Below are 25,331 nucleotides of genomic sequence, written 5' to 3' on the forward strand. Positions count from 1 at the left end.
GTCTATCCTACCTGAATTTCAGACACTTTTAGATGATTTTTAGATATTAGGGTGTAGATAGTGCACCGAAGAACTGCATGTGTTTGGTTGTTTTCGTTGTTTTGGTGGTTTTTCTTGCTTCTCAGAATAAAGAATGAGTTAAAGTAAGTGAAGACTGAATTCAGCATCAAAACTGCATGCCCTTTCTGTGTGCTAACTCTTAAATATTAAGGTGCTCAGACCTTAAAGAAGCCCCCAAACCTATCTGTAAGGGAGGACTTTGGTGGCTCTCAAGAAACTTACACTGTCACATGGTGATTAGATTAGGACAAAGATCTGGAATAAAAGCAGTCAGTGTTTATACGTTTTAAATGGTTTGTAAATAAATGACACCAGTTAAGGAAAGAGGGAGAATCTGAGGCACACCATTTGTGTATTCTCCTTTGCCTCACTGTTTACAATGAAATGTAGCCACTGACTTCCACTACTGTCTTTCTTGGAGAGCAAAGTAGATTGAAGAAACACAGCAACTACATGCAAAAGACACCTGTGCATTGTAATGAGAGCTGTTTTCATGTCTTTTGGTGACAGGAATTAGAGGAAAGAGAAGAGCTGAATCTAAATTCCAACCATCTCTGATCCCTTCCCCACCTGTGTCACGTACTGAAACATAGATGTTAGCAACACTTTTTTTTAAGTGTTTTGTTTGGTTTTTTTTTGAGTGTTTTTTAAGTGTTGGGATTCTCTCAGTCCCAACTGGTAATGCTGCTGCCATGATATTCACATCGTTTTAAGATTTATTGTGCTCCCATGTGTTGCACACATGGCCAGCAGCTATTTGCAGGATTCACAGAATCACGGCAAAGCAGTTAGTATCATAAATAAAGCAAACATGAGCTTCTCGTGGTGAATTAGGATGATGAACTGAAATTCAACTCCATTCTTCACCAGAAAGCAGAAGGCTTGAAAGTGCTAGACCTTGGACATGTAGGTAGCTGATCCTGGTCCTTTAACTCTTTCATGGTCTCATATTTAGACATCTTGCCTTAGGACAAAATACCGTAACACATTTGTGGTTCATGGGGCCTTTCATAATGGCAACTACATCCTTTCTTATGCTTTCTTTTTAGTTTTTAGTTAGTTTGCGTTCAGTTAAGTATATCATTGCCAGCAGCTGAGCACTTCAAGAGAACTTACCATTTTTGCTCATGGTTGGAGTATGTCTTTGGCTCTGGGCACCATGAACAGGCAAGACCTTTTAAGGGACACAGTAATTATTTAAAAAGAAGACTCATTGTTTGAAATGATTCCTGAACATATTTTAAGATTACTAAAGATAATTATGTGAATCCAAATAAAACTGATTCACTGCTAATAAAGCAGTGAACCCATTCATCTCCCCTGTGAGTCATGTGGAACTGTCCTTATACAGTTTACATTTCTGTGTAGAAGATGCAGAAATCTGCCCACTTTGCCTTTCTCCTCCCATGAATCTGAGTCTGTGAAGTTGGCTGAGAAGATCTCATCTTTGAACTCTGCATCCTCACAATCCAGACATTCCAGACTGGCGTGTAAGAAAGAAATACCTGCTTGAAAATTAATTCACAGGTCAGCATTATAAAAGAGGTAAGAGTTGGTTTAACAAGCTTACAAGCCAAAAGGCCAGAAGCGGACAAGTTTGTTTTGTGTTGGTGTTGCTACATGCTTTTTTCAACAAACGTAAATGCTAGAAACACTTGGTGTTGGGTTTTGTACAGAATGAAAATGGAAACAGCCTTTTCAGTCCTTTCATGCAGCTACCAACTACAGATCGGGTTTGAGGGCATGGACTCAACTCTCCTCTATATCTTTAAAAAAAAAAAAAAAAAAGGAAGAGTTCTTCATCCTCAGCTCCCAACATTTGGAAAAATTGAGGCTTAAATGTTGCTTTGTCCACAGCAAATCCAGAAACTTAATTGACTTTGTATTCATCTTTCTGCCCATGTCCTTCATCAGTTTTGCAGATTAAATTTGTTTACCATATTTCAATAAAATAAGATTCAGGTTAACTTTCCTTAACAGTCCTGTGTGATGCAGTCAGCATGGTTTTGTTAGCTGAATGTAAGTGTGCCAACAAAATCCCTTTATTTTGTATAGATTCTTCTAGCAAATTATGTCTGAAATGTGCGATAGGTATTTAACACGCTTGTTTTATGAAAAACATCTAAAGTTTTTTAATTTTCTAAATAATGAAAATTCTAAACAACTGTAGGTATATACAAGCCCCTTAATTCATGTACGCCATGAATGCAACAGGAGCGATTACACCTGTCAGAGACAACCAACGTTTTTGCATCCTTGAATACATTTTTTTTGTGTCATAAGCTCTTAAAGAGGAGATAGTTGCCATTCTTGTTCCCTGATACCAAAAGACAAGCACTGTGATGATTCTTTGTGTAAAACTACATAAAAATGTTGGGTCTGCTGTTGAAAGCAGTAGACAGGACAACTTTGTTTGTTTGTTTGTTTAATGAATACGGAACTACTAATCCCAGTTCAGAAAGGTAGCTCTACTATGGAACAGAAATTAGATTAATTTATTCCATTAACATGGTGCAATAGCTGTATTTTATCAATATTTCACCGTAGTGCTATTGAGCCTTTGTGAATGAATACTAAAGCTGCCTGATAGACTCAGACTGTGGCTGGTATGGCTCTACATTTGATTTCTTCTAGCAGGCAGTTCCCGTAAAACACGTCATTGTATTGTGCAACATAAAGGTGGGTGGGGTTTTGTTGTTGTTGCTGTTGTTTTGTTTTTGTTTGCTTGTATTTAAGACAAAAATATCTCAAAAATATTTCTAAGATGTGTAATTTTCCTTTGCCTTCTGTGTGCACATCTACCATTGGTAGAAGGGCAGCTCCTCAGCTCTGGTGACTTGCAGTGCCAGCAGGTGCAGTGAGCTGACTTACAGAAGTCAGCTGGAGCACTTCTGATACTATTAAGAAAACATTACCTCTTTGTCCGTCCCTTTTTCTGCCTTACATTTATCACATGCTCATCCTTTTATTATGCACTGGTACATACTAAGAGCTTAAAAAATGAAATAAATTACCTTCATGTTATCTTCTTTGTTGTAATTAAAATGGATTTTACTGTAGGTAACAAGGACACAGTGTAGCTTAAATTTCTTTAAAAGTAGATAAGAGTTGTGCAGCTGAAGAAATACTGTATTCCCAGCAGTGGAAATGGAGCCATTGACCAACCAAAAGCCTTTGTGGCAGTAGCAGGGCTGGCTGTGGGGTCAGGAGGTGGGGATGATTAAATGGGATTCTTTGGGCCACTGTGTGCCAAGGGGCTCAGATCTTGGGTTCATGCCATTATACAGTCCTTTCTGTTCTGGAGACAACCTCTGCTCCTCCACAGCTCCCAGTACCTGAGTGAAGATTAAGTGGGAGTGAGCTTAGAAATAAGCATAGAAGATGTGTCCTACCCCACGAACAACTGGCCTACTCTCACCCTGCTTTAAGGCACTGGAAGCTGAAGGAGCTTGGCATTTCACAGAAACTCCTCAGTTTCATGCCATGTGCAGTTATAAAGCCCACGCTTAGTTTTCTCTTCCAGCATTTTTTTTTAAGTGAAAATAAGATGAAAGATATTATAGTTCAGCCTAGAATGGCGCTGAGTTTTGCAATCCACCCGTAAATAACTTGAGAGGAATGACTCTCTGCGTGCATCATTTATTATGAGTTACTTACTGGTAGGACAGAAGAAGCAAGTGCTATGCACAGTCATATTTGTAACGTTGTTAAATCGTATGCAGCTAGGACCTTCGGTTTCCGTTAGTGTCTTATCTATTTTATCTATAGGATCACTGTTATTTTACTGTGTCTCTTTGTAGGACAGGAAACTATACAATTATTTTTGTCATAGATTTGAAGTTCAAAGTTGTAAGCTAATGTTATTTTCTATAATTCCAGTGCCACGTGTAGTAACATAGCTTGTTTGTTTAGCTTTTGTACATTTTCAGATGCATCCTGAAAATAACAAAAATCTTATTTGATTTTATATTCTCATGTTCAAGAAAGCCAGAGCTCAGTTTGCTGCCATATAAACCTCCTCAGTTTCTCATGGCAGAAGGGCAGCGTCAGCTTCCCAGGCTGTCTTCCAGGGCAGCTATAGCTACCAGTGTTACGGAGTACCACAGCTTTTCAGATCATCAGCTGCAATGACCTTCACATCCTCGGTCTGCATTCAGAGGATGCTGGCACATCCTCATTAATACAGATAATGGCCTCTGTTTTCACTTATCGCATCCCTAGGTCATTCATTTAAGCACTTCATAAAGCACAAACACCGCTGTTGCTAAGACAAAAGAACAGAGGAGGAGATTAATACCCATTGATAAATAAAGAAGATGCGCAAGGGACAAGGAATGATTAAAACTAACAGAAAAATATTCCAGTGGACAGACACAAAAAGCAGCTCTTTAATTTTTAAATTTGCACAGGAATAACTGAGACAGATGAGCCTACGAAATATTTTGGAAAACGTCACTTTGCAAACCTTGTAGATTGCTTAAATGTTTATTAAAATAGACCAAAAGCCAAAATTCTTGGGTTAAGATAAATACTTTGTCTTTGCTAAGTAACAATATTTGTGAACAAAACATAAAACTATAATTTTCATGTGTCAAACATAGTAACATTTAAGATTAAATGCTAAAGTCAGACAGGGCATTTTTTTTACATCTTCCTATTTACAAGCTGCTCATTAAGACCATTTTCCTCACGTTAGCTGTTAAAATGACTAACATTTTAAAAGTTTTCTGCATGACTAAAATAAAAACAACAGAAATGTCCTTTTACCATAGCTTAACAAAAAGCAGAACCATATTTTTGTTATCTAGGAGAACATACTGTTATAAATACAGCTGTTTTTCATCTACAATTATATAAATAATAAACATGCTGCCATTCACAAGGATTTTAATAGATGATTATATATAAGCAATATTACGATCTAGTGGAGGATGGCATGAGTTTTCATCATTCATTTTTATTGTACTTATTCAGGACCCTTGTCTTCATCTGAAAAATGTGGAACAGACTTCTTTGCTACAACATTGTCAAGTCGCTGTCCTTGCAGATATGGGTTCACACTCTGAAAAAAAAAATTAAATTATTTATACTTACTAGAAACAGGGAAATGCAGAAAAGGTAATGAGGAATAGTGGATATATGACTATATTTCTTGTCTGTCAAATACTTACAGACCAAAAAAAAGAAGAAATCATTCGCAGGGAGAAAATCTAAAGTCAGCCTGTGCTGCTTTTTTTTTTTTTTTTTGGTAATACTTCACTGTGTATGTGAGAATTTAGTCCAATCCACTGTAAGAATAACTGTTACCTACCCCACAGTGCAGGCGAGTGGAGGAGGCCTGCCCTGAGTACGGGACAGGCTGGCCTAATGCTGTCCTTGTGCTCTGCTCCTCCTCTCCCATGTCAGCAGAGACATAGCAGGTCTACCCCCCTCGCCCTCAGAGCAGGACAAAACTCATTGGGAATGTACAGGTACACCTCAACTTAAATCACTGCTCCATGATGGACCTCAAGCTGGAAGAAAATATAGGTACCACAACAGCTTTGACCAGTGTCTCTTCTTCAGAATATCTCCTCACTGGGAAATCCATCCTTGCTTCCTTTCTTGATGCAGAGATAAAAAAAAAAAACTGCTGGCACAGAAGCAGAGCCAAGCGAAGCCTTGGCATAAGAAATGGCCTCGTACCACTGCCAGAAGAAGGGAATGCTGGAAAGAAGATCCCTGGCAAGGGCCTGCCTTCAGTTTGCGCCATGTAAGCAGCCCGACGTGAGACTGAAGATGAACAGACCCTGTCTCATACTGTTTGGACATCACGGTAATGTAGAAAGCCTCTACTTGAATTTTGTCTATGCCAGTGAAATAAAATGTGCTAACTGTATTTGCAAGTATCAAGCCATTTTGTGAAACTCTGAAATAAACTTAAGTATTATTTACACCCACTGTATCTGTGTAAACAAAAGTCAAATATATGTTCTTTTCTTCACAGATATAGCAAAAAAATCAGCATGCTGCTTTTTGACAACAGTAGAACTCATTTGCCTCTCTAACAATAAACTTTGGAGGAATGCAGCTTTTCCAGTATCTCCTGATTCTCATCAGGCTGCTGCAGCATAGAAATTACTTTTCTTGAGAGGCTTCTTTCACTAAAACCTGGGAGGTCAAAGTAAAGCAAAAAAAAAACAAACCAAAAAACAAAATGAAACCCAAAACAAAAAGAAAAAAACCAGTCCTAATATATGCACAAAATATTTATTTTCAAATATCTGAACTATCTGTCAGAGAGCTGGAATAGTTTTGGGATTCGTCTCTGTTTGTGCTTAAGCCCTTGGATTTGCCCATATTTGGGGAAGCTATCATTAATGCTTGATCAGAGCACAGAGCAGCCCTTTTCCTTTGTTGTATTGTTTCTGAATGCTCTGCTTGCTACAAGTGAAAACAGAAAAATATTAAGAAGCAGAAATGAATGTGGAAAAATCTTTGAACATAAAACTAACACTAATTTAATGCTCTAAATTGTTAAAAATAAGACACATGTAAATGATTTGTTTGTGTTTGTTAAAAGAATTTCTGTTTAATGTTAATTTAGTGAAATTCAGCTGTTGCATAAACTTCTAGGAATTATTTGAAGATTCTTAAGAAGATTAATTGGTCTTTTTTTTGGAATGGTACTTGCTAGCTACTTTTTGAAATAAAGTAGTAGAGAATGAGAATACATTAAAAAACAAATCCTCTGCAGACAAAAGAGCGCGCAAAATATAATGCATAAATTCTGGCTGATATGACTAAAATTTTTTTAATTCCATACAGCTGTGCTGAACTCAAAGCAGTGGGGTTTGTGAGTACCTTTGTGCACAGCTCCAAGCCCACACCAATGTAATTCCATTGTTACAGAGCTCTTGGACATCAGGGACCCTAGGTTATGGACAGGAGTGTGCTTGTGCACAATTTCAGCAAGGGGAGAGTTGCTAGTTAAACTAGAGGTCGCTGGAAGCTGCCTCATTTACTCTGCAAAGTGCAGTTAACACAGTAGCAAATAGCAAACACCTACATCTCTTGTATGTACTGAGTATGTATGTGTGTGTGGGGATGTGTATTTATATTTATCGGCATAAATATATGTATACACACAAAATACATGGTTTTGCAGAATCCCATGGTCCCCCTGTACAGCACTGTACAGACACAACACCTTTACTCTCCATGGACAACCCAACTTCAAACATGACATGCTTTAATCTGAAACGGGGCTGTTCTGATCCCAAAGAGTAGTCTGTTGCAGCAGAAATCCTCAGCAAGTTCTGCTGTGCAGAAGGGCACCAACAGGAGCATGGGGAGCACAGAGGGTGGGAGGGGAGGCGGGTGGGCTCTTTGTTATCTGGCCCAGTACTCTGCTGCTCTCACCCTTCTGCTGTCCTTCTGTTGATGCGGTGAAAATTCCAAATTCCAAATTGCAGCATTAGTGACCATTACAGTATTACTCTCAAAATAATAAAAAAATTATTTCAGTGATAATAAATTTACACCTAAATGATACACCTTGGTCTAAGAAAATAAATCTGCTGCAAAGCAAGAAGCTGGAGGTTCACCTCCTAAATTCTGGGCTGTCCCTGGCCACAGGGCTGTTGTGTCTCTTCAGCCATTACTCTTTTTATATCTGATTAGATCAGTCAGCATATGAACAAAAAATGTGTCTCTATTTTTCTTGTGCCTGTATTGCGTTTACTACGCTGTTCTAATGAGCAATAAATATACCTGTTTGCAGAGTAAATTCTACTTACTTCAGACTTACATAAAATAAGGTGTCCACACTTTTTTTTCCTTTTCTATTAACAAACTTGAAAATTAAGTGTAAGTAGGAGGCAGATGCTGAGCTGAAGGTAGATCACTAACTTATGATCAAACCATGCCTATTACCAGTGATGTGTGTATCAATAAGAATTCAGCCCATTCCTTTCTGGCAAAAACTTTAGATTTGAGAGTTAAGCAAACTGAACAAATAAATAAATAAATATATCACCTTCCCTTGCACTTCAACTATTCCAACCCAATTTGACTTAATTTGCAGTATAAATTGTGCTGTCATATTTTACAAAGCTACCTTTTGGCAGAGAGTTAGACTTCATAATGTAAAGCCCCGTTTTCTTCTTGTAAAAAACACACCAGCAGCACAACTAAAGACTCTGCCCGAAAGGGATTTTTTGATAAAAGACAGACTGACGCTGCTGAAAAAAAAAAGGAGAGGATGCAGTGGTGTGAACAGTGCAAAAATTCTCTGAATCGTTCACTTCCTCCTCCCTCATGCTGGGGCCGGCGAGGTGAGAACCCGCTCCTCCTGCTCTACCCGGCAAGTGGGACACGGAGCTGGGAGTTTAACCCTGAGCTGCATCACTGTGTGCAAGGTAATGGAATGATATCGGCTTAAGATCCAGTTCTGCTGCTATACACAGCCAAAAGATTATTGAAATGCATGGGAAGTGGTGGTTAATTTTGCTAATATTTTTAACAGGAAACTTTTTGTTTGGTTTTAAATAAATTTAAAGAATTTCAAGTGGGTTTATGCAGTCAGGATCTCCACAGATAATACAAAGTTTCTGAACACATGCTCTGCATTGAAGAGCGTCTTCTGAACACAACGTGCTATGTAGAAAATTACATCTTGCACTCCATGGGCAGTCATGGAGCTGCTGCAGCAGTTTATCACGGAGACTTCCTGACTTTACGACTACCTGAAGTGTAATGCAGACACATTAGACTAACTTTTCATTTCAACAGTATGATTTTTTCCTTATTAGCACTCTAGATGATAAAAAGGCTATAAATTTTTCTGATAGTTACCCTCTTTCTTCTTTTTGGACCACCGTTAATCTTCTCAAAGAGTAAATTCTTGCTCTGGAAGAAAAATGTATCCATCAAATTCATTACATTGTTTTAAAATACTGCTCTTGCTATTAAATACTAGCATGTGAACATTTCAGAAGCAAGTTTAGATGGGTGTGTAGTTTTACGGGAAAGATAAATATATCCAAAATGTTAGCAGGAAAACCCGAATAAACACTTGCTATTCTTCAGGAGCAGTTGGGCTCATCAACGATTACAAAGCCAGTTTTCTGCTGTGCTACACAGTATCTTTGTTTGTGCTTAGCAAATAAGCACATTAAGTACATACTCAAATAATGACACAGATTGGAAGTTCCACATCATGTATTATATGGTATAAATACATATATATTAAAAAAAAAAAGGGTTTAAAAGATAAATAAGAGGAGAGGGATAGTGAGAGGGAGTGCTGTCTCTGGTACATTTTTCTGTATACTTGAGGTGACAAGAACAGAAGCAAAAATACTTCCCTTTTACAAGGGATTTTCTAATTCATTTTTAAAATTGCATTCAGTGTCATTCCTACTGTTTTGTTGTCTTTGCTTATTCTCTTCCAGATATCAACACTTTCCAGAACAAAGTTCTGCTGAAATGAGTTCTGCGCCAACTCTTCCTTTGTTTAAGTAGTGCCCTCAATAAAGTTTCTAAAAACCATTTGGTCCATAACATTTTTAATGGCAAACCTTTTAAAAACTGCCAAAAACATCTTGGCAGAAAGGAAAGTTATGATGATGAGAAAAAAAAAAAACCCCTCTGACCACGGTTTATAAGAGCGCATCCACATATTGTTATATTTCATACAAGTAGTGAATTCTAATAAAGTCCAGAATAACACACACATGCTCAACACATTTTGTTTCAATTGTGTATTATGCAGAAAAACAAAACAAGACCCTAACCTGAAAATGGAAGGAGAGAAGAGTTACATGTATAAAAGCTGAACACTGTATAAACAAGACCATTAATTCTGTTATAAACAACTGACCTAATGTTGATTATATAAATAGAAAGTGTAATTCTAGCGCAAGACAAATTCAGCAAACACTTCTACCCTCTGCACAGCCTTGATATGAGAAAAAACAAACATTTTCATGTGTTACAATGAAATCTGCCAAAATTGTCTGTTTTGTACTTCTCGTGTTCATTAAGCCCAAAATTCGCAAGGCTATCTCTTGCCCAACCTAAGTTATTTTATCTGAACTGTGCCAAAAGGGAACAGAGATGAAGTTGGCCAAGGGAGACATTCTTGGCTAGTCATGTGTGCGAACTTACTTAGGGAAAACGTAAATTTAACATAAAAAAAAACCACACAGACATGTAAATTATTCTCTGTAGAAACCAAGCACCACTGAATCCCTTCTTCGTAAACTATATGAATTTGTACTTTTAATGAGAGGAAAAATATTGCTGCTGAAATAAGAAGGATTTCATGACTACCTAAGTTAACGTTCCTGTCACTCCGGAAAATTCCTTCCAATTGAAGTGTTCCTGCTCAAGATGATCGTATTGGCCTTGTCTGCCTGGGAATGTGCTAAGATCATTTATCCTACTTTTTAGCACTATGTGTAGCGCAAAGAAAATGGGCTTATGGAGCACAGTCTATGAGTGTGAATGAATGGCAAATCACAGTTCTAGAAACACATCCCACTGCATAATGGACTCAATTTGCCTGTGAAGGGCTCCCCATTCTCATCTTTCACCTGGAGCCCTGTGGGAGTGGAGGCACAGAGCTCCTGGAGCTGGAGACAAAGTTTGGCTGGAGACAACCTGCATGGCCAGCGAGGAAATGTGGCTTCAGGAGCATGGAGGGGGTCTCCTATCATGTTTTAGGGCTTTAGAACCGTGGGAACAGCCATGGCACAAGGAGACAATGCTTTGTTCTTGCTCCTGGAGTTTTCTGTGCATCCACCAGGTACTTGAAGGTGGGCATTCGAGTAGGAGAACTCAGGAGTTAAAATGCTTGCAAGCAATGCCAGAAAGATTTACTCTTCAATCCTTCTGAGGTCAGTGAAACTTATTTATGTCAGTAACAATCAGCAGCTCTGAAATCTGGGCTTGCACAATTATTAAGCAAAAGTGAAAAGGGAAATTGCATTAGCAATGCAGCACACTTTCAGGAGCACTTCTTTATTCCCATGTCAGTCAATGTGCAGCTCATCAGGAATATCAAGCATGACAATTTATATCACCATACTCCACTGAATTCGACAACGTGTGTCTACTGTCTGAAATTGAAGGTGGGCACCAGACTCACTGTAGCCCCCTAAATAATCACCACTACCAACCAGATATTTTTAAATGTCAGTTAGCAAATCAAGATGCACTTAACATTGCTCACTGTAACTGAAGCTGGGATGAAATGAAATCTATGAGTGACTATTTTCAGGATTTCAGTAAAATTAGGAAGCCAGAGATGGCAGCTTCTTTTAACAAGGAGTTCAATTTTGTTGCCTGTTTTTATCCCTGCTTCCTATTTGCCTCTCTTTGTGTTGGCCTGGTTCCATCCTCTGCAGCTGATAAGCACAACTGGCATTATTTCTACCCTGAGACTGAAATGTCATCCACTGCTTCAGTAGGAAGAAGTGTTGCTGAAAAATACTGTTGCTTTTAATTTCCTATTTGTACGGATACTGGTATCAGAAAATACAGCTGAACTTCCCTCCTCTTTTTAACCCCTACACGTGATATCAGTTAGCACTTGGGGGTTCAATCAGTCTAAAACTCATTTATATGTAAGATATATACTTGTATTGTAAGTACAAATACCTTCATGAACATCTTTTTGGATGCCAAGAACACTTCTTCAGGCCATTCAAAGAGTCAAGCTGCAAAATACAAAAAAGGCAGACCCCAATGGACAATACCTGCCTCCTGCACAAAAAATGTCTGAACTGAGGGGAAAAAAGGTTCTTTGGCCTGAAATCTTAGAAATCATTGTTGCACAGTAGGGTACTGCCCCATCTTGCTGTTCCCACTGCATCTACATATGAAAGATAAAGAAGGGTCTTCTCTATGGGAGGGGACAGAAGGGGAGAGGTAAGCTGTGCGACTTGCCTTATCAACACAGCCTGTTCCCAGACTCCCAGAGGTGAACACATTGATATACAGAGAGTTCCACTAGACAGAATGATTCTTCCTGTATCTTTCCTCTCCTAACCCAGTGTACATTTATCATGATTTATATATTCATAGCTTCATATGTATTAGCAAATATTTACACATGATACTTGGCATCTGAATGGAATCACACACTTTGCTACACAAGACAGCTTCTAGACTTATTTTACCATTATGAAATACATTACACTCGGTACTGCACTGGTCCATCATCTTTGCAAACACCAGAGTGGGTCACCAAAATAAACCTTTGTAATAGCTGATTTTGTAGTGCTTTTCTGCAATTATTATTCCAGAAAGGGAAAATAACCAAAACAGCCATAAAATTGCTATCATTGTATTTCCTAATCTTTCTAACGTGCAGTAATATTGAAGGAGGAGGCAATACTCCTGGATCTCAGCAGAACATTTGCTCATGTACATTACCAGCTGTTTCATCTCTAATCAAAAAGATCTGGGCTTGGCTCTGCTGCAGCTAGATATGATTACTGCTTGGGACCTAGCGCTCTTTTTTAATCCACGTGTGAGTAGTTTTTTCCCTGAATTGGCAGTGATGGATGGAGAAATGAAAAAAAGGCCAATGTTCACTAGTGATTACCTATCATTTGTTAGGTATATATGTTGCTGATGACAACGCAGTACGTACAGATTCTGAAATCACGCTGCGGGCCAAAGATCTGCAGTAGTGCCTTTATAGTCTTCAAAATGGCATTATGAAAGTGAATTACTTTTGAATAATAAGAAAACTAACAGCATTATCTGGCACAAATAATAAAGTTCACCATCTGGTGTTTTTAAAATGAAAACCTTTGATGGTAATTACTTAGAACGCAATGAGTGTTTCCAAAATTTGGATTTTTGGCACGAGTCTCTCCAGAAATTTAGCACTCACATAAGTAATTAAGGCTATAAATCTTACACTAGTTTGATCGTGAATGATGAATCATTGTCTCACAATTACAGCAGCAGAAGAAGCTGCCAAACATGTATATTTATCGATACATGCTTAGAAAGCACTGGCTTAGGGCAATCTTAAGAAAAGTGGTGTAATAACGTATAATGAGATTTCGTGATTTGCTCTAGAAGCATAAATTATGATCATTGTTATTGTTTTCCTGGCGCCTGAAGATGGATTTGGGATTGGACATTCAACAGATGTAATCTAAGATTAAGCGGCAGAGCTCTCTTTGGAGCCTCTCGCCTGCAGAAATAGTCTAGCTGGAGTTATTAAAGTATTGTATGTGTAGAGCAAGAGTTTGCCTTCAGTGTAGCACGTAATGCATAAAATAGGTTTTCAATGAAATCCAGTAACATAGCTCCGGAGAGGCCACTGATGCTCCACGCAAGCCAACAGCAGTGGAAGGGGAAGTTGTGGCTGGGTGGCAATGCTGGGGTTATGGAGTGGACACGGGGACCCGCTGCTGTGCCAGGGCTGCTCCAACCCACCGTGTGCCAGGCTCTCACTGGGGCCCCGCTCTGTATTGAAACCTTGTGCTAAAATCTGCATTGAGTTTGGTTACAGCACACTGTAGTTTGAAATGTGGTTTGCTGCATTTACCATGCACATACATAGTTGTCATGCTTTGCGACATCATGAGAGAAGGATTTCTATTTTCTGCTTCTATGGGATTTTCATTGATCCTTTTTCTTAGCCTCTATTTCTGTATTTTTAAGGGCCAGTTCATCTTTCTGGGTGACTTCTCTTCAGGTTCATCTCTTCAGGGTGACAGTTCTAGCAGCAGCGAGCCCATTATGTTCCTTGTGACTCCTGGTATCCCATGCAGCAAAGCCCAGAGCCATATATGCGGCAGAACGATTGAGAGGCGAGTACTCACCCACTTGCCGGTGCTGGGATAGTTGTGCTCTGGATCGAAGAGGTGCTGGTGCAGCTGGTACTCCCTGCTGAACTCTGCGGTGTCCGGGGTATTCTCCAGGCACCCGTCATCCACTGCAAAAGCACATTAGAAAGCAGGAGTGTTAAGTGGCTTTAAAATAGCATGCCACTTTTAGCAGCAAACATCTTAAATACAGTTTTGCAATTTAAAAAAGCATCTAAGCAACTGGAAAGTACTTTTTTTTTTGTCATTTGTTTCTTTGTTTCTTTTGAAAGGAGTTTGTCAGGATGTATGTAAATATTTTTTGAAGAATACAACTTAATGAAACTCAAAAACTAAACAAATTTATTTTCCAAGTTCTCCTCCCTCCTTTTTGTTTTTCTTTTAAATCAGCGATTGAGATTAATTTTACATAGAACTGCATGTTATGCTGATTTGGAGGGGATCTTATTTTCATTTTTTAATGCCCACAGGAGGTGATAGAAATTGTTTAGGCAATACTTTCGAATTTCATGGTGAAACGAGTCTGTAAGCAAAGGCAGTTTCCTGCACTAAGTAGCTCTTGGTAGAGCTCCATTTCTGGCTTGCTTCTTTGTTGAAAATGGCTGAGAATTGTTTACACATCATAAGTTCCCTTAAAAAATGCCATGTAGTGGAAGTTGTATGCCCTGGACATTTCTGCAGATCAGTAACTAACCTGATGAGTGCAGAAACTTCCTTTATCACAATGAATAGTTTTGCAGACAGTGTCACATCAAGGATCATATCCTTTTAAAAACTCTTCTTACAGACTATTTACCAAAATAAGCAATCTTTAAACAACATTGAAGGAACTTGAGGCCAGACCAGCTCTTTGTGCAGAGACTGCTGGTGGAGCTCCCTTTCTGCTGCCAGCATTGAGTGCTTGCAGCCCCAGCCGCTCCCAGCCAAGGCCAAGCAGATCACAGCACCCAGGACATGTTGTGGGGCAGCCAAACTGCTGCATCTGCAGGCACAGGCATTCCAGAGGGGACCATCCCTTCCGTCCCTGTGTGATCATCTTGTAAAAAAAGTGCAGAGGAGCTGTTCTTCCCCTGGATGTGGGATACAGGCAAGACTTGACTTTAAAATGAATGAATGCAATCAGCTAAGGTTTATTCTAAGTCCAGTGGATTCTCTTTCTCTCTTTTCTCCTTCGGAAGAAAAAAATACATCGTCAATAAGAAACAGGGCAAAAGCAACCATGAAGGCTAACTAACCCATAAATCATTATAGTTTAATACTTTCTTAAAAATTTTGTCAGTCTCAGGAGGGACAGGGTTAACTCAAGAGAGAAGCAGGTGACAACAGAAACGTGGATTATCTCCTCATGGTGTCTATCTATGCCTTTCTGTTTTCTACCCAAAGAGCAGCTGGACATGTGTCTGCCCTCTGTGACTGCTAATCAAAAAGTCTTCAAGCTCAAGTGCTCGAGGCTTATGTATTCCTGCTGTGGAATGTGCATAAGTAGACAGTGACTGGAAAAATTGTTTTCCATTAAGCAAATCCACAGACCTGATTGAGGAAGGCCTCCGGTAATTTGTATGCATAATACAGTTTTAACAGTCACCACTTGAATTTCCATTTAAGGCTCTGAAAAGCATTTTACTCTAATCCTAGCAGATGCTATCTTCACCCACAGCGTACCTATGGCAGAGTTTATCTATCTGCACAGGCGGCACTTCTCAAGGATTTCGTCCTGTGCTGAGGTCTGACTGTACTGCTCTGGCTAACAACTTTTATTTCACCTAAGAAAGAAATTGAAGGGATTTTCAAGTGATTTCTCTAGAAGCCATGTTTTTATTTTTTTTTTCTGATCACTAACACAAGTTGGATGGGCAAGCAAAAAACATTCTTCTTTATCTAAGAAGCACGTTACTGTGTGTGAGAAAACCTAAAAACCATCATTTGAAATCTGTCAGACAACAGTTGCATTGAGCAAATGGAAGATGAGATGTTCTTTCAGAAGAGACACAGTCATCATCACCAAATGGGCTGTAACAGAAATCAGTGGGGTGGACTATTTGATTTTTTAATATTTTTGAATGAAATGTAAAAACACTTTGCAAAACTTCCCATGACATTTTTTTTTATCAATTCTAACCTAGTTAGAACATTTTTAATAAAAATACAGCCAACTGTTCTGCATTATCCAAGGAACATAAAAGAAGACTAAACAGAAAAGATTTTGAAAGGACCTCTTAGCTCACAAATAAAAAATGAGAGACAAAAAAGAAGTGCTCGTTCCCATCCCCAGTTTCAGCTTCCAAAGCAGCCAATGGGTGTTTTACTACTACTTTCAGTACTGGAAATCATTCCTTGGCTCAAATAACAGGAAAAAGATGAATTTCCTTAGGGTATGTCTATACCATGCACACAAAATGCTGTGTAGAGGTCCTTGAGCACTAGCTGCAAGGGACCCACGGGTGTCCTGGGTACCACACTGTGATCGCCTTCCCCAGCTGCTCTGCGCAGCTCGCTCATTAGTAATGAGTTGGGGTACGGCCACACAACGCTCTGATTCTTGGCGCAGATGCATCCTCAGTGAGCTATAAAGCCACGTGGATGGGAGCCAAGGTATCTTAAATATTGACTCATGGTCTGGGTTGGAGATCAGGGCAGACAGTTTCATTCCTCTTGGCACAGTGAAAGTCTCTAAAATAAGGGTAAACCTCATCTGTACAGAACGATAACTTTTTTCAGGATCCAGGCTAAAAATGAACTCGCTCAGGAACAAGATGCTGTTCTAAATCTCACCATCTGCTTCTCCAAGGTCAAGCTGATTTCTTTCCCCACACCTTTTCTAGCAGTCATACATCAGTACAGGAGGTGCATATATTGAAAGAAATCTCATCTAGAACAGCTGATTGCTCTACAGGTCTGCTCCTGGCATACAGAATGAAAGGAAATACCCACTGGTGATAAGGGTTGTACTGTTTAGTATACCCCCTAGAAAGCCTAGCAGCACAACCCATACAGAAGTGTGAAGGCCATGGCAGAATTACCTGTTTTCCCAATAGGACAGGGGTTTGGAGGGTCGGGATATCCTTGATCTTCACTGAAATCCTTTGGTATATTATCTCCTGTCAGTTCAGCCACAATGTTTGGAATATTGCCGTAAGGACCAAGGTGCTGGAGACCCTCATGTGCACCGCCTAGCAAAGAAGATTTATACACAGTCTTTTTACAAGGTGAAAAGTATAAGACTGATCTAAAAACTAATTTTTACAGCGACAGATCCTAGTTTAAGTTTTTTTGAAACAAAGTTTTTGAAACTTTGACTGTGATTTAAATCAGATGACTTTGTTAATGAAACATGAAGCTAGGAAACAAAGTCGGCTGCTTATTATAAACCTCATTTTCTCAATTTTTAAACTATGAAGTTATAGGTAAGCAAATGCAAAGAAAAAGGAACATGAGACAATAACGGAAATTAAAATGTTTACTTCACAATCATCCTCACTCACTGATGATGTTATGGTTCAGTGCAGCAAATAGTAACTGAAGAAGATACAGTAAGACAGCATCGTGCCAATTTAATGACACTGTAAAAAGAAATGGTACCATGTGTACAGCCGAGAAGTACCTTAATAAAGTCATGTGAGGGGGCCTAGGATACTGTATCGATTTTGGATATATACAGCCAGAAAAAATACTTCAACATTGAAGCATTTATTGAGTGCAAATTTGAGTTTCCTGGTGAAAAGTGATGAAGTGTCCAAGCAGTTAATGGGATTCCTGTGTACACACACCTACACTGTAGTCATTTTGGTACAAAACATCACGTTCATTAGTTTTGCACCTTTTCTTAACAGGTGACTTCTAGGTTCATGATTTTACATTTGCCCTGCAGGACTCAGGCACTGTGACAGAGTCACTGCAGCAATATGCAGAGCTGTGGCAGTGCAGCAGGTCTCTGTAACCCCACAGGGCAGGGCAAGGACAGCTTCCTGCTCCTGGGCAAACACAACACAACCAGTGTGCCGCAGCTAGTGGGAACAAGAAGGCAGAGTGGCCTGTGGCTCTCCTTCCTCCCATGCACCTCAGCCTGGGCTCCTCCACTCTGATTTCCACAAGAGGTCTGGGAACCAAACTCATGCCGAACTCTCTTTATTCCTTTCTACAGTTACGCATGTGCTCAAGGTTGTAGTTTTCTGTGCACACATCACTGGTCAAATGTATCTAAGTGCCGAAACCCAGCTGCTTGAGGAGTTTTCTAAATGCTATTGTACAGTATTCTTTTGAATTTTAGACAAATGAAAACTTAGTTTCAAGTACGAGCTTTTGCCCTGCTGTAAAACAGACAGCACACACATTGCAGCAACAGCTAGTGCAGTTCTTGAGCACTGAGATGGCTGTGTGATGGCAGAGCAACATGTTGTACAGCCCTGGATAGGGAAGGATAGCAACACACAGCACCAGATAGACTCCACTAACAACAAATAAGAAGAAAAGGAATTTGAACTATGGGAAAATGTGAGTTAAAGCGTGAATGCAGATAAAATCTGGAAAGTAGCATGATCACTGTCTGATCACCATATAGTCTTATTTTGAATTTATATAATTTTTGTAGTCCCAAAAGGTAGGAACAAAGCTTCTGAAAAAAGCAGTCTCCTCCAGAAGAACTCAAGCATTCCTGCCCTGAGTCACAAATAAATACTACCTGCAGAAATGGCATCCTATATGTTACACACTGCTTTTTGCAAATTGCTAGCTTTAGGATGTCTTAAGAAATTTCACATCCATTTCTACATTGAGAAGTATCAGTTCTGTCAAGTTGTTTGGAGATGGCAAATAACCAATTGGAAGTTGGCATTATAGTACCAGAAACAAGTTAGTGTGTAAGCATATGTATTTCGATTTTATTTTTCTATTTTTTTCCTTAAAATACAAGTTTCTTATTCCGTATTGCAGTGTTGAAACTAAGTTTTACACAGATGTAACAAACTCAGACATAGTCCTATTAAAACTTTTAGCAGCTGTCATATGAGGTTTTCCCTTGTAGCCAACCACGAGACCTGGCACTAAAATCAGAAAATAGTTATACATGCTATAACTTTTTTATACGTTTACAGTTTATAATCAACACAAGGATGATGCTTGTAAGAACTGTATAGAGTCACAGTAATGCTATGGTTATGCGTTAGAAATCATTTAACATACACGTAATCTAATGTCACTCAAACGTGTACTGTATAGCATAACATTTTTCTTTTGTACTGAGCTCCTTTGCACAAAGATTGATTGCATATCTGTACTTAAAAACATCAGATTATGATTCTCCTGTAAACGAGAGAACCGCATAATCAATATGTGTTTGAACATCCTGTATACAATGTGGTTCGCTATGGGACAATCCATCAGATGCAAGCGTATCTACCCTTGCATGTGGTGCAGACCTCTTGGCACCAAAGCTCCATCCATAAAGAAAACAGAGGTACTTAGCAGGCTCCAGTGTGCTATATATACACGCAAGTTTAAACTGACTGCCAAGAATCCCTTTGACTGAGTGCAAAACAATCTTTTTATATTAATATAAAGGATTGTTTCCTTTAGGTATAAATGTTCAGGATCATTTAAGGGTTTTTCCTTTCTTTCCGAAAGAACTGGAGACAATAGCACCTGCTCTGGTGCCATAACTTAGCACACATGAGTGATTTAATAGCATTAGTGAAGCTCATTCCTTATTAACTGTGATAAATAGCACACTCAGTCAAGACTGCAATAATAAAAATGAAATGCTATGAATATACCAAATGGGAGTATTACGTACGGTAATTCACAAGCTGCATTAGTTTGGGTATTGTGATGTTACTGATCTGAAGAAACATATCAGGATTAAATACACAGCAGCTACCAAGTCAAAACAGTGTAATGCAAACATATACACTGACATGTAAAAAATAGCACAAGATGGCTCTCTTGAACCAGGACCAAACCTTGAGGCAGAGACTGAAGGAGAGAGACAAGAAGACTAAATATTGAGGAACTTTTTGTAATTCCCTCTCCAAGTTCAGCATGAGAGACTCCATTGCTGAACTGTTTGAAACCAGACTAGAGAAAACCAGAGGAATCATACAGAGAACACTCCCGTAATGAGAAAGAACAGGCTGGAGAGACCTATGTTTTTCCCATCTTTGCTTACTTCTCATATGAACTGGCTCTTGTGCGCCCCATATTAGCAAATAAATAAATAAATAAATAAAAATAATAAAAAATCTGCTCCCTTTCATGCTTGGGATGTCTCTGTAAGCATGTGGTTATTTTAGTTCCCTACAGGATAATCTAGAAGCTTAGGTCTTTTGGACTAAGGTCTGTATTGTCATAACTCAGTGCTGAGTTTCATTTAAAACATATGCATACACGTAGCCATCTTCTGGTACTGGTTGTGAACTGTTGCAGAGTGAAGAAGAAAAAATGGACCAGTGCCTCCCTGCATTCATGTAATTCTGGAGAACTCTAATTATCTCACCAACTGCCACTCTCATCTCCACTGGAGATACTTGGAATGACTGAAAATCTCAAGTGCATGCTTTTTAAGCTCATTTCTCTGTAGCAGCAATACTGTCTGTACATATGGGAGGACAACACAACCACTGCGCTCTTGGAAGGAAAAAAGAAAAAAAAAGAGGGGAAGGAGAAAGAAGGGAAGGGGAAAAGGAAGGGGAAAGAAGTAAGCAGTCTCCTGCCAGTATTAAATATTTTCTCCAATGAAACAGATCCGATGGAAAAGCTGAAGTTCTGGTTGCTGCTACCTCTATTAGTGGCACAAAACGCAACTGAAGCAAATCTGCTCTCAGAAGCAATCCTTCACAATGAGAACAAGCAGCCAGCACTGCTCTCTGAAAGAGCCATTTTAACAAAGCCAGAGAATGGGTTTTCAAAAAATGCAAAATGATTATAGAACATTTCAAGAGAAATAACGGGGCATGCTTCCTTTTCAGTCTGACTAGAACAGTTTCCTGCAACTCTGCATAGATAAGGTTATCCCATTTACATTGCAGAAAAGAGGCGGTTTGGCCAGTCAGCATAGGAAAACAAAATAGAACAGATTTTGAGTGTCGGTTGTGAGTAAACATATCCCAGGTCCCAAATTAAGACCCTTTGTTAGCAGAGTAATTCTGACTGCCCTAGTTTTCACTTTTTGCTCTTAAACATCCGTTCAGGAGCAGACTCCTCAAGTAGCCAGGCCCTCCCCAGTAGCCAAGCACTCCTCCAGGTGAGAAGTGCTCCTCTTTCCACCTTGATCGGCACAAGTGCCAAGAACTGTGAGCCGCAAGGGAGGACTGCCATATGTTATCCCCCTGTACGAGGCTCTCGTGGGAGCCTTTGCTATCAGGAGATGAAGTGTACCAAAACCTGTCTGACATGCCCCCCTTTTTGCCATTTTTCCTCACGTGATGGTGAGTACAGGAAATGATAGACAAGGAAACGTGCTGCTGGAGAGAAATTCTTCACATGGGGAGACTCCTCTGGCAGCTATTTGCAGCTGCCTTGCATTCTGCTGGGTGTGCAAAGCAAACTGACCTGCCCAAGAACTCCAGCAGAGAGCATCCCAGGTTTGTTATTTCTCAGCTGTGAGTTAATTAGTGAAATTTAAACAGACGCTGAATTGAGATACAATATCATTTACTACTGTGCAAAATATTTTGCTAATCTAGACTACTAGTTCTTATCACTGGTAAAATCTTCAGAACCTTTTCCAGTGAGTCCTCTCTGATCCAGAGATAGCTCATTTTCCTTCTATTAGTTCTCCATTACATCCTGCACTTCTGACATCAGCCACTCTGCTCTATCTACCTTCCCTGTGTCACTGCGTCGTTCAAAAGGGATGTCTAATCCCCAATCAAAGGTAAGTTTGCCAGCATACTTTCTAATGCTCTTGCATCTTAAAATTGGACATCAGCCACTAACTTCCTTTTCCTTTTTTTTATTATCTGCAAGACTCCCCACCATTTAATCTAATTCCAAACATCAAAAAAATCCCAAAAGCAAAAAAAAGCTAGGAATCCATTTTCATCCTCCTTACCCTTTCCAAATCACCAGAAGATTTAAAGCCCGAGTGTTATTTTCCCCCTGCATCTTCAGCTAGCTTCATCCAAAAGAGTCCTACTCTTTGTTGCTGAGAGTGATTAAGGTCAGGAAAAGAGAAGAAAAGAAGAAATCACAAATGATCACACTTTCTATATTCCAGAGGAGCTCCTAAATAAAAGAACAGGAAGAAGAGCTCACACAGGAGAACCAAGAATGGAAAAAATGTAAGCCTAGCCAGCTTTCCTGCTCATTCAAGAGCATGCTTGGGGAAACCCAAGAAAACTACACTGCAATCACACAAGTATCCTGGATTCCAGAGTCAGCTTCTCCTCTCCCTAATGGCACGTTGTTTCTTAAAACTATAAAGATTTTTTTCTTTTCTCTGCAACACATTTCTTTCAATGTCTTTTCTAAAGCTTTAAGCACACACATCACACAACTACTGATCTCATTTCCAGTGAATGATTCACTTTTATCCCATATTTTAATTATAAACAGTACAAATAATATATGAAATGCTTTTATTGTGAAATAGTTGGGACCAAGTGACGCCCTTGCCTCTCTCACAAAGAATTTATAACAGTAGCTTATATGCCATTATTAGTCATTATTCAAACTGCAAAGACAATACAAATATCCAGCAGCTCACTTGTTGACAGAGCACAAAAGGAATCTTATGTCTCCTTCAGCTGAACAGTCCTGTAATGGTGAGATTAATTTGCCCCACACCCTGAGCAGAAAGCTTCCTCACTTCACTGTGTAGATAAACTCCCATTTATATGAAGTGCAACCTGCAGCAACAGGCAGCCCTAGCCACACTGGATTCCAGCTTCTGTGCATCATCATGAAGGTCATGGAGAAGCGTGTCCAGGAAGCATCATGCACCTGCATCTGGCATAGCGTGATCTTGCTAAGAACCTTGTGAGCGGCACATGGCTTTATGCAACAGAAAGGAAGCAGGTGGCCTGCTTTATCTCATGAGATACGGGATGTTATTTCTTTCCTGAGAATGCAGTTGTGCCAAATAAAGACTGGAGCACTTTGTTTACTGGCACTATGAGAAGTTCAAAAGATTCCTCACTGCCACCCTACCCCTGCACTGGTACCCAATGGAGTCACTGGAAGTAGGAGCAGGCTGAATGCTGCTCTCCAGCACTGTGATAGGGACTTGGCCCAGGCAACCTGCTGCACTAGGGCATCCCAAGGGAAGGAACTGGCTTCTTTCAACCTCCTGCCCGGTGGCTGGGAACATTCTGCCCCTCATTCATTCCCTAAGCAGCTGTCAGGGCACTGCTGAAAGCATGCACAACGGGAAGCACAAGGAGAATAGTTTTGGAAACCCCTGGAGCATGCCAGAGATCCTATCTGCTGCACACTGCACCACAACCAAGAAAAGCAAGAATCTCCTCTTTGTCCAGAAGTTTATAATATCTTTTCATAGAACTAAATAAATACAGGAATCTTTTCTTACTGCAAGTTAATTTAAAATCCAGAAGGGAGCAGGGGAAACCCACGTGATGTGAGAACAATTACAAAAAGGTATAAATTCTAATAAATGCACCCAAAGACTTGTTTTATGCATGTGAAAGACAAGTAGGGGAAAATATTAGTATACAAGAACTCATCATAATTTGGCTAATCTTCACTGACGGGTTTTTAAACGCTTCTGGGCACTTTTCATTGATACATAAGATTTCACAATTTCATGTTAAATGTCTACATACCATCTGCCAACACAAGAAAACAGCGTACTGCAAAGCATCAGATATAACACAGAAGCTATCACTTTTCATCTCCTCCTCAGATTTCTTACCTCTCTTATCAGTTAATCTCCTCCTATTCAAATGTAAAATACATAGTTTTGTGTATAACTAGTTGTCTAATCCCATTCTAATTAATTAACTAACTTTAGGAACATGAAAATCTACCTCTAATCCCCACAGACCTGCCACTTGTCTTCCCCCAAAGGGTCCCATCTCATCCTGCTTTGTCCTTTGGAATTACCTCCTGAAGATGACTTTGTGACCCACAGCAGAACTCAGTCCCACACAGCAGCAGGTCACAAAGTCAACATGATGTTCCGAGAGCTGAGGTCACTTTATCTTCTTGGTTATCCAGAACAGGGGTGGATAGTGACACCCTCACTGCCTCCTGTCACCATGATACTACGGGCCAAACTTTCAAACTCTATAATAAAATAAAGAACAGACAAATCACCTGACCTTTTTTTTCCTGATTGTGGATTTACAGCTATAATCCATTTCATATGCAATTTCATTGTAGAACTCTGTCGTAGAACTTTTCTTCTTAGATGAAGAAAACACACTCTAAGAAACCACTGTCATTTGGCTCCTAAATTTTAAATGCAGAATTAGCATTCTACACTGCTTCTCTTAGGGCACGCACCACTGCCTGATATCTTATTTCTGGATATATTTGACATCATAATTCTGGGAGTAAAATGCAAAGAAAATCATAAGTATTTTCAGTAAAGCCTGTACAAATTAGTATATAAAAAAGCTTTACCATCTTCACTTAATATTACAAATCCAAGATGCCCATATTATATTTTGAAATAATATTTGCTGGATGTTTTCAGTAATTTGAAAACAAAACAAAATAACAAGAACCCCCTGAAGGCAGGGACTCATGGAGAGATTTCAGGGATCAATTTTGTTTGTTCAGTGTTGGACCCGTAATGCACTATTTGATGAAGGTCTTGTGTGCTTCAGCAGAAGACCCACCGTGAATGTAACTTTACGTTGAACTGCAGCGGAACTTTCTCTATAGAACAGATACAACAATCCAAATCCCAAGCTACTGTGTGGTCCCTTTGCACAAAAGTGACACTGCAAAATGTCCCCAAAGCAGCCAGCTGGCTGTGGGAGGTCTGCCCCAGTGCAGTGGCACAGAGCCAGCCCAGCGATGGCACGGTTACCATGGTTGCTAGCATGGGGGGGGTGCAAACGGAGCACAGAGAATGCAGCCATGATGTGACCATGTGCGCTGACTCTCAGATAGGGTGCTCCCGTGTTACTGCCTGTGGATATTGCTCCCCATCACCCAAGGAGACACAAATGTGTTGCGGTACAAGCACAGCACACAGCAGCTGAAAAGCAAGTGGGTGGTGGTCAGCCATTCCTGCATTAGTTTCACTAAGTGCCTTCACCAACATAAGTTTGGGCAGCTCTAGCGAGCTGTATTCTCTAGTGAGAATTTTGCAGCATCCTCCTGGGAAACGAGTGGCAGTCTCATAGGTGTGTTACAGGGCAGATAGCAAGGCAAGCAAGCAATATCCCTCTTAATTTTCTCATTAGGAAAATGTAAACTAAGTAGATGTAATTAACATCTGTGAGTATTCTGCATGATATTTCAGAAAGCATATTTCAT

At 39.6% G+C, this 25,331-nt stretch overlaps 1 protein-coding gene across 5 annotated transcripts in view; it reads right to left on the minus strand.

The window, feature by feature from the left end:
• The window catches only part of SCG5 (secretogranin V), a 28,767-nt gene continuing 7,934 nt past the window's right edge, over positions 4,499 to 25,331 (minus strand). For 4 of the 5 annotated variants that reach the window (XM_021401640.1, XM_021401642.1, XM_021401641.1 and 1 more), the window contains exons 3-6: positions 16,913 to 17,062; positions 13,890 to 14,002; positions 8,896 to 8,949; positions 4,499 to 5,122 (exon numbers count right to left, since the gene is read on the minus strand). In XM_021401640.1, the coding sequence (XP_021257315.1) occupies positions 5,027 to 5,122; positions 8,896 to 8,949; positions 13,890 to 14,002; positions 16,913 to 17,062 (413 nt within the window). In that variant the 3' untranslated portion in view covers positions 4,499 to 5,026. Of the gene's footprint in view, positions 5,123 to 8,895; positions 8,950 to 11,703; positions 11,763 to 13,889; positions 14,003 to 16,912; positions 17,063 to 25,331 lie in introns of all 5 variants that reach the window. The other variant, XR_002440225.1, reaches the window with a different exon arrangement.

This window comes from Numida meleagris, chromosome 6, assembly GCF_002078875.1.
Source record: "Numida meleagris isolate 19003 breed g44 Domestic line chromosome 6, NumMel1.0, whole genome shotgun sequence".
Classification (NCBI taxonomy): Eukaryota; Metazoa; Chordata; class Aves; order Galliformes; family Numididae; genus Numida; species Numida meleagris.